The sequence below is a fragment of the Tetrao urogallus genome (genome assembly GCF_951394365.1).
Source record: "Tetrao urogallus genome assembly, chromosome: 11".
In the NCBI taxonomy this organism is placed as follows: domain Eukaryota; kingdom Metazoa; phylum Chordata; class Aves; order Galliformes; family Phasianidae; genus Tetrao; species Tetrao urogallus.
Window position 1 is genome coordinate 17,123,929 of NC_136824.1, and position 13,791 is coordinate 17,137,719.

Below are 13,791 nucleotides of genomic sequence, written 5' to 3' on the forward strand. Positions count from 1 at the left end.
AAAGGTCAGCACAGGAAGCAATAGAAAATGTCTGAGTCCCTGTATTTTCTGCCAGCATCCATATTCATAATTGTGAAGCTCTATGTCCCCACTGCTTTTGCACAGGTTGCAAGTGGAGATACTGAAAGTGCAAACGCCACAGAGTACTGAATGGGGACACAGGCCTTGTTTTTCCACTCAGTGATGGTCTGCCTTCATTGCAGACCTCCAGATGTTCACTTCCACTTTTTTTTTTCCCTGAAAATTTCAGGGAAGTTGCCAATCAGTATGACCTGCATACATTCTGTAGGAATCTAATGGTCTAGATCTGTGTGTAGACAAACAATGCTTACTGTAATTGCAAGGCACTGCAGCAGTGAGGTCTGGCATGTGCCCACTTCTTGGAAAGTTATAATAGGAATGTGGCAAAGGACTTGGAAAGTAGTGAATTGTGGACATAAGCTGCATCTGTCTGAGACCTTACTGGGGTTTGCAACACCTTGCTGTTCACAGTATCGTGCCAACCCATTTTAGAAGCTAGGAACTCTTCATCACTAGTATGTGTCCAGCTCCATGCACAGAGCAGCAAGAGAGACATCAGGCTAGAGATGAGTGAGTGGGAAGTAAAGTCGTCTTCTGATGTAATTATTTGGTTATGTGCTCCCCAAGGCTTTCCTTTAGCTTTCTTTATTTAAGGCCAAATTGCACCAGTCCAAGCACGTGTGCAAGTTTAACCTGGTTGGTGAAGGATAGTGTGGTGCTAACTAGGGGGCTTTTTGTTGTTTAACTTGACAGAATGTTTCTCAATACAACTGATATTAATAGGCTACCAGGAACAGGTGGGTAATAGCTCAGCCCACAGACTCAGCATCAGACTAACTACTCCTCCCACCAGAAATGGCAGGGGGAGGGGGAACAGGAAGAAAGAAAAGTTGCAATCTATTTTTTGCTAGAAAGGTCATACGTAACCTGACATTTACGTGGCTTAAAAGGTGCAGGAATAAAAAGTTTATTTTGTGCAGATTGATGGGGCTTGGCTCTATCATATCAAATTCTCAGAGCAGTCAGTTCCCGTCTCTTAATGTTATTGAAGAAATTACGTTGAAAGTTTGAGCTATTTTTGTCAGAAATTGTTTACAGTACTGATTCCTGTGTTAAACACCAAAGAAAGGAGTGCAGATTTGATGGCACATCATGCTTGTCCCTGAAGTACACTTGTAAGTAGTAAAAGTGTAATTAGGCAATAAGGTACCTTTTTCTGCTCTTTCAGAAACCCCTAGACAAACCACAAACTGTGGCTTCTTCTAATGTGTGTTAGGCAAAAATTACTTATTTTCAATCTGAAGAATTCTCAAAAAGGGAAAGTCCAAAGATTTACATGATGGAGGAAGATTAAGTTGGATGAAATATGCACTGAAGTTATTAATTATAAATGATGTGGATGGGCTGGCATTGCCTTCTTTGCATTTAAAAACAGTAAGGTGCTTGTGGTCTCTGTGCATCAGTGTGTGGGATAGGAGGGATTGCTGAATCAGGCTTGCTTCCTAGCTGCAGTGAGGCTGACGTGCCTGGTATTAATGAAACTATGGATCTGTTTTTTTCAGAAAACGAAAATTTCTGGTAAATACTAACACTCTGCAACTAAAGCACTTTGATTTTTATGTGACTGTAGCCATCTGTATTTAAAAAGTTGCACGTTGTTCACCCGGTGAAGCACTGTGATTAAATAGTAGCTTGATTCTCAGAACCAGTGAGTTCATTACTTACTAGTCCTGCTTGTCTGCCCTGCAGTTAATTTTAGGATATCTTTACTCTGTGCTGCATTCTGCACTTAGACACTGCAGAAACGATTGAGGCATTGACTGGAGACATGTAGATAAGAAATGAGTTCATGCAACAAATTTGCCTTGGGTTCTGAGGAGAGCACGTAATGTGCGTTTCTAACAGATAAGATGATACTTGTGTCCCAAAAGCAGCTGCAAAGCAGGTGATTTTCTTCATGTCTGTGAATTTATGGGAGAATCTATGTCTGCATAGAACTCAGTTTGCATGAAAATAATGTTTCTCTGAGGAGATTGATCACCCAAAAGTTCAGGAGCTTTTAAAATATTAACATCAACTTTAATTTCTTTTTTGTCCAATTGAGTGTTCTGTTTTCCAAAAAAAAAAAAAAAAAAAAAGCTTTATATTTCTACATTAATGATCAATAAAAATGATGGAGAACAGTTCAGAAATTGTCTACATGCAGAAAATGGTGTGTGCTATGAAACAAGCAGGGACTGGGACCAGCTCTCCTTCCCATATTTTCTTTAATCTCCAATTAGGAGGTATCACTCATAATAAACTGTAACAGCCATCACAGCCAGTTGCATAATAGACTGTAATAGACATATTACTTTTGGAGAAGTAATATGCAATTAGTCAGTGAACCTGTCTCAGTAAAGATCTGTGTTTGGTGGTGGCTGGGAAGCAAGCAGAGATGCATCAACTTTAAATTATGAAGGTTGTAGGAATTATGTAGGTTGAAGGAAGTATTTAATTCAGGAAATTACAGCAACTACAAAGAGCATGAAAACACTTTTTTGTAGCTGAGAACTTGCTCTATCGAATACTATTTTTCAACATAGCTATCCACTATTAGCTATGCATTTTTGCATAGTCTAAGATTTGTTTGGTCCCAGGCCAGCTGGAAAGGAAGCAGTCAGCATATCTGAGAAAAGAATGAGATGTGAAGTGATAGACAGGGAAATAAAAAAGAAGGAAAGCCGAATATGAACAAAGAATAGAGATACAGAGACTCAGAAGTTAACATAAGCTCGCAAGATTCTTTTTCCTATCATTTGAGATTGGTTGCAAGTCTTCCCTGATTGAGGATATTCACTCATCCTGGAAGAAAGGGATATCTGTTCCTTGAATCTGTCTTCTGTAATTGTGTCCAGTGAATGCTGTTTGATATTCATTTCTAGTTTTTATTTTCATCTTTGAGTTTTTTTACTTACAGCTTCTGCAAGGCTTGAAGGTTTTTGTTTTTTTTTAACCAAATGGACCAAATTCCCATTTTTCTTTTGTTTTCTATCTTTTTTTGTTTGCTTTTTGTTTTTATTTGGCAGCATACTTAAAATGTAGTCCCTTTTGTGAAAGGTCCTGTGCAGGCATGCAAATCCTGAAGCATATGCGATGAATGATCATGATCAGATCAGGGCTAGAGGTAAGGTGCAAGGTTTTGAATGTCAGGGCTGTTTCATAGTTTGCTAATTCTTTGTATTTATAAAAGTGATTTATTTAAACTTCCTTTACATGCCAGTCATGGTCTGAATCCAGAGAGATGATGCAAAATCCTGTCATTAATACAGGAAGCAAGGCTGTAGTGCTGATTTGTTCGTAGGACAGTACTGTATCACTACTGCTGCACATAGATTGTCCAGTCCAAAACTAAGACCTGCAGTGCAGCACAAAATGAGTGTTCAGTGCTTCAGAATCTGAGAGGTGATCAGCTCTTTGCTAAAGAGCGCATGAAATGTCAGGCTGTGTTACAAAGAAGTTCAATGATTTAAAAACTTCTTTTTCTCATATCCTTTTGAGCTTTTCCCTTTGCAAATGTTGTTTTCTAGAATAGCTTGTTACTGCATTCATCCTAGAACCTAAATTCCTCCACTGTGTCCATCTTGTATCTTCTATCCAAAACGCCAATTGATAGAGGGAGCACCAACACTAAATGGGAAAAAAAAATATCCACATACACGTGTATATCAGTGGTTTTCAAGCTTTTTGATTCATAGATTTTTCCTTTTTTCATCCCCCTTGTTTTGTTTTTAAACAATGGAACTTTTCCTATGTATCTTTTGTGGCTAGAAATGAAGTGTCCCCCAGATCTCTGTTTGGAGAGGACTTTTTTTGTAGGGGGGAAATGATGCAGATCTGACTTACCTGGCTTAACATCAGAATAATTGTCTAAATTGATGATGATGTAGCTTGCTGCAACAACTGAAAGATGGATAAGCAATAGGATAAAGAAGAAATATGGATAAGAGAGATATTTAGCTCAAAGAAGAGTCCATGGAAAGGTCAGCAAAAGGCTGAGTGGCAGTCTAACAGCAAATGAAATATTAGGATTTTTTAGGAAAGGAATAATGAATAAAACAGAGTTCACATTGTGCCTCTCTGTAAATCCAAGCTTTGCCCACATCTTGAGTGTGAGTGTGCAGTGCTGGCCCCTGTCAGAAAGGATATGGTAGACAAAAAAGAACTGGAAAAGAGTGATCTAAGATGTAGAACTATGTAAGCTAGGGTTGTTCAATTTGGAAAGAAGGTTAACATGAGATTTGAGATTACAGAACTGGTGACAAAGAGTTTAAAAGTTTGATACCTCTCTCCTGAATCCAAGTTCCAGGTACATTAATAGATTAATGGCCAGTTGAAAAACAAGCAAAAAGGTGGTACTTCACCACAAGGGCAGTAAAATGTGTGGAACTACCTGTGAAAGGATGAGTGGCTTCTAATAGCTTTTGTGACCTAACAGGAAATTGGACAAGTCTGTGGAAAAGTTGTTTTTTTGTGGGTTTGTTTTTTTTTTTTTTTGAGCCTTGAAGGTTACTAAGTAGAATCCTTGAACCCACATCTGGCTGGGAAAGTTACTCTAGCTGGAAGTATTTCAGTGCTGGGAGAGTTTTAATGGGAAGTATTTGCCCTTGTGTTCTTGTGCATCCTGAAAATTCTGCTCCTAGATGCTATTGGAGACAGGATATCAAGCCATTATTCCAGTCCAGTATGGCTCTACTTATGTTTGTTAAAGGTTGATTTTTAGGTTTACTGTTAACCTTAACGTAAAATGGAGAAGCCTAATAAATACCTAATGAGAGGAATCATGTACAAGATAATCACATTATATCTGTGGCAAAAATAGTCTGATATATATATATCTGTGAGGAAGGCAAAAATAAGCTTAGAAAGCATCAGCTAAGATACTTCAGATAGAGCTGAAAAGCACTGATGTAATTAAACCTATTCCAAAACATTATGTGCAGTTCCTATTGTCTGTGTTCATAGAATCACCAGAATTGGAAAAGGCTTCAAAGGTCATTCAGTCCAACTGTCCACAAATCACCAGTTTGTCCCTCAGTACATCTGAACATTTTGTGAGCACCTCTAGCGATGGTGACTCCACCAGCTCCCTATGCAGCCCGTTCCAGTGCCTGACCACTCTTCTGGAGAAGAACACCTAATTTTGAATATCCCCTGCTGCAACTTGAGGCCATTCCCTCTATTCTTATCCCTAGTTACATGAGAGGAGAGGCTGACCCTCACCTTGCCACTGCCTCCCTTCAGGGAGTTGTAGAGAGTGATAAGATCTCCCCTGTGCCTCCTCTTCTCCAGGCTAACCAGTCCCAGCTCCCTCAGGTATTCTCCTCATAAATCTTGTGCTCTGGACTCCTTACCAGCTATGTTGCCCTTTTCTGCATATGTTCCAGGGCTTCAATGTCTTTCTTGTATTGAGGAGCCCAAAACTGGACACAGCAGTTGAGGTGTGGCCTCACCAGTGCTGAGTACAGAGGATGATCGCTTCCCTGCTCCTGCTAGATTTGCATTTCTGACACAAGCCAGGATGTCACTGGCCTTCTTGGACACCTGGGTGCACTGCTGGCTTGTGTTCAGCTGACCACAGACCAACACCTTCAGCTCCTTTTCTTCTATGCAGTCTTCCAGCCACTCTGCCCCCAGCCTGTAGTGTTGCCTTGGGTTACTGTGGCTGAAGTGCAGGACCTGGTACTTGGTCTTGTTCAACTTCATCCCACTGGCCTCAGTGCAGTGATCCAGCCTGTCCAGATCCCTCTGCAGGGCCTTCCTACCCCCCAAACAGACTGACAATTCCTCCCAACTGCACTTCTTTAAATAAGGAAATGTCATTGCTGTGTATGAATGTAACATGGACAAAATGCCAGCAAGGGAAAAGAGCAATCAGTCAAAGAATAGGATTGACACAAGTAGTGGCTGTATTGGGTTTGGGGTTAGGATGAAGTCAGGAGGCCTTTCTTGCCATTAGAACAACAGAGTTTTGCAGCAGTCCTCTAAGAACTGTAGCTGGCTTAGAAACTGTAAGACTTCTAGTGGAAAAAGGATGAGGCTGCCCTCAGTAGTTAAACTATTCTTGTAGGAAAAGCCTGGGAGAGGGATGCAGAGCTCTATTTGTTCACTACAATTGCCAAAGGCTTCCAGCTGCTCTCTGTAGTCTCCTGTGAGGCTCCTGTCTGTTTGGTCTCAGATTTTGTGTTATTGAAACTCTGTGTTTCAGTTACTTCCTGACCATGGCTTTTCTTTTCCTTCAGTTAGCGATTTGGATCTCATCCATCCTTCTGGTTGCTAATCATATCCATCTTGTGAGATGCAAACACTTGCTGCTAAGCCAAAAAACAAAAAAACAAAAAACAAAAACAAACAAACAAACAAAAACAACCAGGGTAAGGTATAATACAGATTTGGGATATTTATTTGCTACATCAGAAAATAGAAACAGTGACAGCTGTTAACAGCTTGAACAAATTGTTTGTAGTTGTTCCTTCCCAAAGAAATATGTTAAACCTTTCCCAGTTTTGCCTTATGCTCTTTTTTTTTCCAAGCTGTTTATTAATAAAACTAGCAGTGATGATAACAGATTGGTTTTCCACACAGCCATGTGTGAAAGTATCTTTAAAAAGACTTACCCCAGTAAAATTCCACAGTATACTTAAATTTCTCATAACCCTGCATCACTATCAGCCAACATATTCCTTATTTATTTCATCTAGGCACTGTAAGGCAGGTAGATGATAATCCTACTGAATAGAGGAGCAGAGGCCAAGATTTGGAAGGTAGATTTAAACCCTTCCTAGTTCTGGTATGGATTTGTTTTTCTCAAATACCAGATTTCTCCTCTACTGAATGGATGACCCTTATATCATGAGAAAGAGATACTCTACTAAGACAGTTTAGAGCACTGAAGGAGATGAAGAGATTGTTTATTAGGATCTGGTGTGGTTACTGTGTCAATAGATTTATCTGCATAAAATATATTTCTAGTTGTAGTTCATTTTCTTATTTATGTCCTTTCTTTACAGAAGATATGTAGGAAAAAACAAAACAGACCAAGGGAAGATCAGGACTCTATAATACAGTTGTGTCAAATGAACATGGTAAATGAACTAAATTCTCAGCTTCCAAGAAAAGAACTGTCCTGTGCACCATTTTTTAGAGCTCAGTATAAGTATTGGTGTCAGTGGATTCAGAGGACTTGAAGATCTGTGAAGTGCTTGTCTGCTAGGTGAAAGTGCTGATCATTGTCTGCTCATAGGACACACATTAAACAAATGCGCCTTGGTTTAGTTAAGATTGGAAACTGAAGATAGGTTTCCAGGCTTAATTTTCAAACACTTCACGTACTTGAAATCAATTTATATATTATAGGAGTGATATATAGGAGCAAACATGCAGATGATCTGCACTTCACCTCTTAATATTATTGCTTTTCCAGACGTAAGCTGGTAATTTCAAACAAGCATTTTGGAATTGGGAGAATATTGAAACAGGGTAGATAGAAGAATAAGTCTGCATTCCTTAGCGTTTCTTTAAGTAATGATTAACTTGAATAAAGATTATCATGTCTGTAGGTAATGCATGCTGAGTATCACAGATTATTTAGTGAAACACTTGTAGTATTTGAAAATCTTAACTACATAGAATTTTTAGAAGAGTGTATTTAGGCCCTCTACTGATCATTCTGAGAATAGGAAATAAGAAAAGCAACCCTGCAATGCTAAAATGCTTGCAAAGCAGGTCTTTTTGGAAACAGGAGGATAAAGATAAGATGAGGATAGAACTAAAACCTGTACTAAATAGACAAAACCAGTCTCTAGTGTTATTTTATGAAGATCTTGGAAAACTAACAAACAAAAATACCAGCTGTGGTAAGAACAGGTTATCCTGTTTTGAGATGGAGGCAAACAAAATCCATTAAAAACGACAAGTTTGCTGAAAGGCCTTATTAGAATGCTCTTTTTTCCTTAGATTTAAAAAAATGTATTTAAAATCCAGTGCCTTCTGTATTTTTTAGTGCATTATGATTATTTTATGTATTTCTTTTCAGGCAACAATTGAGAAAAAAGTGGTTTGAATTGCTGCTTCAGGCTGGAATACTTGGGCCAGCGTAGGAAAGTTACAAAATGCTATGAGGAGAAATGATACAATAAATACTGTACCAGTAATAAAATATGGGAGAATTTTAGAAGGAAAAAAATTATCAGGATGGGCTTTTTATTTCTGAACAGCATGCTACCGTGATTCCTGACAGAAGTATTTTCAAGAGAAAAAGCAGGAAGTTTCAACAACCCATTTTAAAACGTGTATCTGTATTGGGAAAGTGCTGGTAAAACATTTATTGATTCATCAGCTTCCTTCCAGAGCTCTCATCCTCACAGATGTACTCAGCAGGAATTCTTCCAGTTTCTCTCCCTGCAATAAACAAGTTTTCTTCTGAAATCCAGCTACTGGTTTTGGTTAGAGCCAAAAGTTCTGACAACCCTGCAGAGGATGGTGAGTGCCAGCTACTAAGGGAACCAGGATAGCAATAGTTTTCTGCAAAGATTTAAAGCTGCTATAGCAACTGGAACCTGGGTGTTGCAGTGAACGAGCTGCACTCTTAGCTGGATGGTGGTTATTAGCTGATGCTGAAACCAATTACAGCAGATTTGGTACTGATCCAAGTGATGTCTTGAATTTCATCGCTCCTGAAAACACACATTGGAAAACAGGGATTTGTTGTGGACCGTAATTTTAGCAAGCAGCATTACTTGTTGTTGAAGTAATAGCTCTGTTCATTGTGTTTGTTTGTTTGTTTTTAATTTCTTCTCATGGTTCATTTGAACCTTGGAACTCACAATCTACATCTGTACCCCTAAGTAAGCCATCGAGGGCTCTCTGACCCTTAAAACTAGTGGCATAGCGCAGCTCCCTTCACTTTGGCTGATCCTTCTTTTTCCTTCAAAACAAGGTGACCTCTGTTGAGCCTGGTGCACAAATAGACTGCTGGCTTACTCGAAGTAAGTGAACTAGACAACCCCAGCCAGTTGCTTGACACTTTGGCTGTCTACTATTTGCTAGTATAGGCTGAGTTATGGAGTATCTGAACTACTCTTTGGTGCTTTCCAAAATTCTGTTTTTCCTTTTCCATAATGTGCAACTGATTACTCCTCTTGTCTGATTTGTTTCGTACCTGAGAAGGGATGAGGTGCAAGACCGTAACGTTAAATACCAGATAATCTGTTATAAAACCTTCTAACTGAACAGCTGAGTCCTTTTGTGTCTTGGTTACCACAGATAAGTTACTGCAGCGTGTATATCAAAATCAAGGTGCATGAAAAATAGTGAGACAGGAAGAAAGTGGAAAAGCATTGTATGATAATCAGTGTTGCATTACTCAGACCATTGGAAGACACTTGAGTATTGGTGTACTCAGGAGGGTTGGGGAAACTCATTAAAGCTGAGACACAACTGATCCCCAGGGTGAAGTTATGCCCGTGTAACAGTTGCAATTAACCGTGCTCATTAAAGTGGATGGTGCAGTTGACAAATGCAAACAGGATTTAACACTGTAATCATTTGGAAAATGGCCCAACCTTAGTAAAGAAACCAGTGAGTGACTCTAACAGTCTACGTACAGCATTGATGAGTATCCATAATAGCAGAACTTACTGTTTTGAGTCCACTGCTCTGTAGCTCTCTTCTTTTTTCACTTCTTCTTTTCTTTTCTTTTTTTTTTCCCCTCTTAATTTTCTTTTCTTAGATCTAACTGGCTAAAACCGTGCTGTGGGAGGCGAGCAGCTGTGTGGCAGGTATTTTTGCTCAGTGCAAGTCTCAACAGTTTCCTGGTAGCCTGTGTAGTGTTGGTGGTGATTCTTCTGACTCTGGAACTCCTAATAGATATAAAGCTTCTCCAGTGTGAGTAGGAGGATTTCTTTTTTTATTTTTTTTATTTTAATGAAATAAGGGCTTAACTTGCTGGGAGACTTTTGAAGGGGTGGGTTGGAGATCGTGAGGATTTTTTTTCCCTACCATGTAAATGGTTAGTAGGCTAGGCAAGAACTGTGTGTTTGTGGAACCCTGGTATAGTGAAGTCAGTCCCTTCTCTATTTTGCTGACCAAATTGATATAGGACACATTTTCAGAGGATACGAGCAGAGCGTGCGTGCAGGTATCTGTATGTTGGTACCTGAAAAGGTCTGTCCTTCAGGTCAGAAACACTCCATAACAAAGGAGAAAAGTCATACGTATTGTTAATCTCCTTGATACTTGTATACACATGGGTAGACAGATATGAAGAACACGCTAGGTTATTTCATGGCGTTTCCTTACTTATTTTCTACTTCTCAGGCAGGTAGGAATTGAAATTATGGTTTTCTATCTTGTGGCATGCTGAAATGTTACAGATTATTATTCTACTCTAATATACAGTGATCCCCATAACTGCCTAAGTGGAGTTTTGTTTTATCTGAATTCACTCTACACAGGTTCCACAGTGCAATTTTTCATGTTGATTTTTTTTTTTTCCCTACTACTGTTTTCTTCCATTCTTTTTTTTTTTTTTGCTTTTGCAATACAAACCTGTTGTGAACACAAATGCCAGCTACGTTTTTCCCTCTAATTGTTGTAGACTAGCCTTTAGCACCTCCCTGCAAATATATTGAAATGTCAGTAATGAGGTTCAGACAATTCCATGAATGCACAAATGCAAAGCATGAAAGAGTCACAGTCTGGTGTCCTCTGTGGCAACTTCAAATTAGGCAAGCACAGTTTTTATTCTCTCATTTTGCTATTTTCATGATTTTTCTGTTGATATTAGTGAAGTTAGCTTTCAGTGTAAGACTTAAGTATTGTAATAAGATTACTTTAGGGGACTTGATTGGTAATTGCAACCATTTTATAAACCCTTCAAGAAGAATCAGTGACTGAGCTGTCTTTCCACAACTTTGCCCAAACTTGCCCCCACCTCTGTTCACAGCCCTGTCTGTCCATGCTGCACACACAGTTACCAGCATGACCATTTCATTACATTTGTTATTTTCAGCAGTCTCTTGGAACTTACCATTTTGTATGGGGAAGCCCATAATTTGGACAAACCTGTAGCTTTCAGATGAGTCTGGAATGCTAATTATGGATATAAGTCCTTAAAAATGGAATGAGGTACTCAGTAAATACTAGGATGTATCTTTATATTTATATATAGATTTGTCTCTTTGTGTGGAGCCCAAGAGTTTAAAAGCTGTTTCTGTTGATTTGTTTTAGACTTCTAATACAGTTCTGGAGACTTTCTTCTGGAAGCACCTGCTTTCTTACCATTCATTTTTCCAAAAAGGTGACTATTTTTCAGGGCCCACTTCTCTTTGTATGTGGTGCATGTCATACCCTTAAAAACTCCACAGCTTGCACCTTGTATGTGACCTACAGGTGCTTGGTCAGGTCAGGTGATTTTACTGTTAGGCTGCTATCCCTGCCCTGTCTGTGTGGATTCTCTCAGCACCTGAGAGAACGTAGCTCTGTGTTGCTACTTTGCATTACAACCCATCACACTTCTTGCCTTTGTTAAGCTGAACTTTTTCTATTTTGCTTAAAATCAGATGAAGGTTATCTTGATGATGCTTGGTATTGCAGTTGTGTTGTACAAGGAATGCACATTGCTTACCTTGAAGTGGTAAACAGCATTCAGGGCATAATCATGCTTTTTGAAAATATATGTAATTTGAACTTATGATGATTTCTTGTTCTATATGAAATTGATTTCTTATTCTATATGAAATTGAGCAGTGCATTAGGATGCACTATGGCAGTTTTGTTTGTAATAACAAATGCTAAATGTTATAGTTGATAACTGCTTAGGAAGTCTTTTTTCTCTTTTAAATGAGATTTTAATGTGCTTTGAGTTTTTTGTGAAAAACTATTGCATGAAAAGTCCATTTTTCTGGCTGTGTGATTTTGCAAGTACCTTTCTCATATTTTTATTGCAGTCCTTGGTAGCACTTTTCCCACACACAAAGTATCAGTGATGGAGACCAGGCCTGCAGATGTGTAGGACATGCATTAACAAAATAATGTCTTATCATAGACTTTGTGATGCAAGTATTTTGAAGTTAGCAAGTTTCAACCCATACTCCTGTACTCAGAAAAACAGACCATGCTGTCCCTTCACTGTCTTCAGTAGTTTTGGAGGAGAGCAAGTCAGGCAGTCATCTTAGTCCTCCTTCTGCAGTCAACTGCAGCAGGTATTTCTGTAGAAGGCATCAGGTCTTCCTGAAGACCATGGACCTGAAAGGCTGCACATAATGCTACCTGATTGCTGGATCAGGTGCTGTCTGACTGTGTGTGAAGCTGTGCAAGGAAAATGAGTACTGAGATGCAGTTATATCTCTGTGTGAATGGGTTGAAGGCTTGCCCAAACCACGCAGGGAGCAGCTGCTGTCTACACCTGGCAGAAACTTGTATCTACCAGGAAACCATCATCAACAACAGCAATCAGAAACAAGAGCTGGTAGTACAAGCTTCTGTAATGGCCACTCACCATTTGTCAGAATGCATTCTTCGTTCCTGTCCTCCAGATATGCATTTTGAGTATAAATGAAAGGAGGAGGAGGAGTTAGACTGAAGCTGGCTGTACTTAACTTTTATACTGAATGGTAGTCTTCATGACTAAAAAGCTGGGTTTGTATTCATGTTGTCCTCATAGCTCCAGACAAGCAAAATGTGAAAGCAAAACTATTTGGCTTTTAGCTGTTTGTTGTTGTTGTTGTTTTAAAGGGTAACAGGTAAAATAATTGTGGGGTGCTGTTTTGATAAAGGTAGCAACTGAGGAGCTTTTAGATGCTTTGCCTCAAACCAAATCCCAGGGATGTATCCAAGCTGCCACAGAGTGGGGGATGAGCACCTCTTGGAGAAGAGCTTTCTCATTTTGTAGACCTTTCACAAAGGGGAATCTTTTGGAAGAAGCAAATGTACAATGTACAAATGTACAAAGAAAGGGTTAGTGATTCAGCTCTTTAACAAAAGCTTCTGACTTGGAAGACTTTTACAGATTTACTGTTTTACTGGCAATCTGATTGCATGCTGTCTGGCAGTGGATCCAGCACTCTCCTCCATCACAAAATGATTTTCTTTCAACATTCTTACTGCTATATATTTTTTGTCCACTAAGGGGCAGCTGGAGCCTTATATGTCAATCGGCATCTCTGAAAAATAGCTTACAGATGTTTTCTATTTCTTGTTCTTTATGCCACCCTATAAAGACAGTGCCTTAGGATAGGTATATATACTACATTTTCCTGTTGTTTCATCTCTAAGTAGTTCCTCTGCTGCACTGCAGAAAACCCTCTCACATCAAGTCCCCATAAGCTTCAGCTGTGTAAGTTCCAGCAGCAGCCCATCAATGTTTTTCTTCGTATCTTCATTTCTTTCTACATTCCTTTCTTCTTCTTTCCATTTTAATCGGTTTTAACTTTAAAATAAGATGCCTGGTTTAGTGCATGCCATAAGTGTTCTTGGGAATTCTGCCATGATCTTGCATTTTTATGCATACAGAATCATTGATTACCTTTAGCTTTGCTGGTACATGACTCTCTGAGCAGGGCTGCACAGAGTATTGTAATCCATCTGCTGTAGGAAAGGTAGACTCACTAATGCCCTAAAGTAAAGAAAGAAAGTTTTTTTTCTTTGTTGTTTTAATTCAGAGTATGTGACCTCCAGAGTAAGAGTTGTCAGTAGGTCAGGTACTGGACTCTTTGGGCTTTCAGCAATGAA

The 13,791-nt window shown here is 39.1% G+C and overlaps 1 protein-coding gene across 1 annotated transcript in view; it reads left to right on the forward strand.

Moving 5' to 3' along the window:
• The window catches only part of TMEM266 (transmembrane protein 266), a gene marked incomplete at both ends in the record, with an annotated part of 54,280 nt that overhangs the window by 5,774 nt on the left and 34,715 nt on the right, over positions 1-13,791 (forward strand). Inside the window, one exon of the mRNA XM_079540802.1 lies at positions 9,791-9,945. Within this exon, the coding sequence (XP_079396928.1) occupies positions 9,791-9,945 (155 nt within the window). The remainder of the gene's footprint in view (positions 1-9,790; positions 9,946-13,791) is intronic.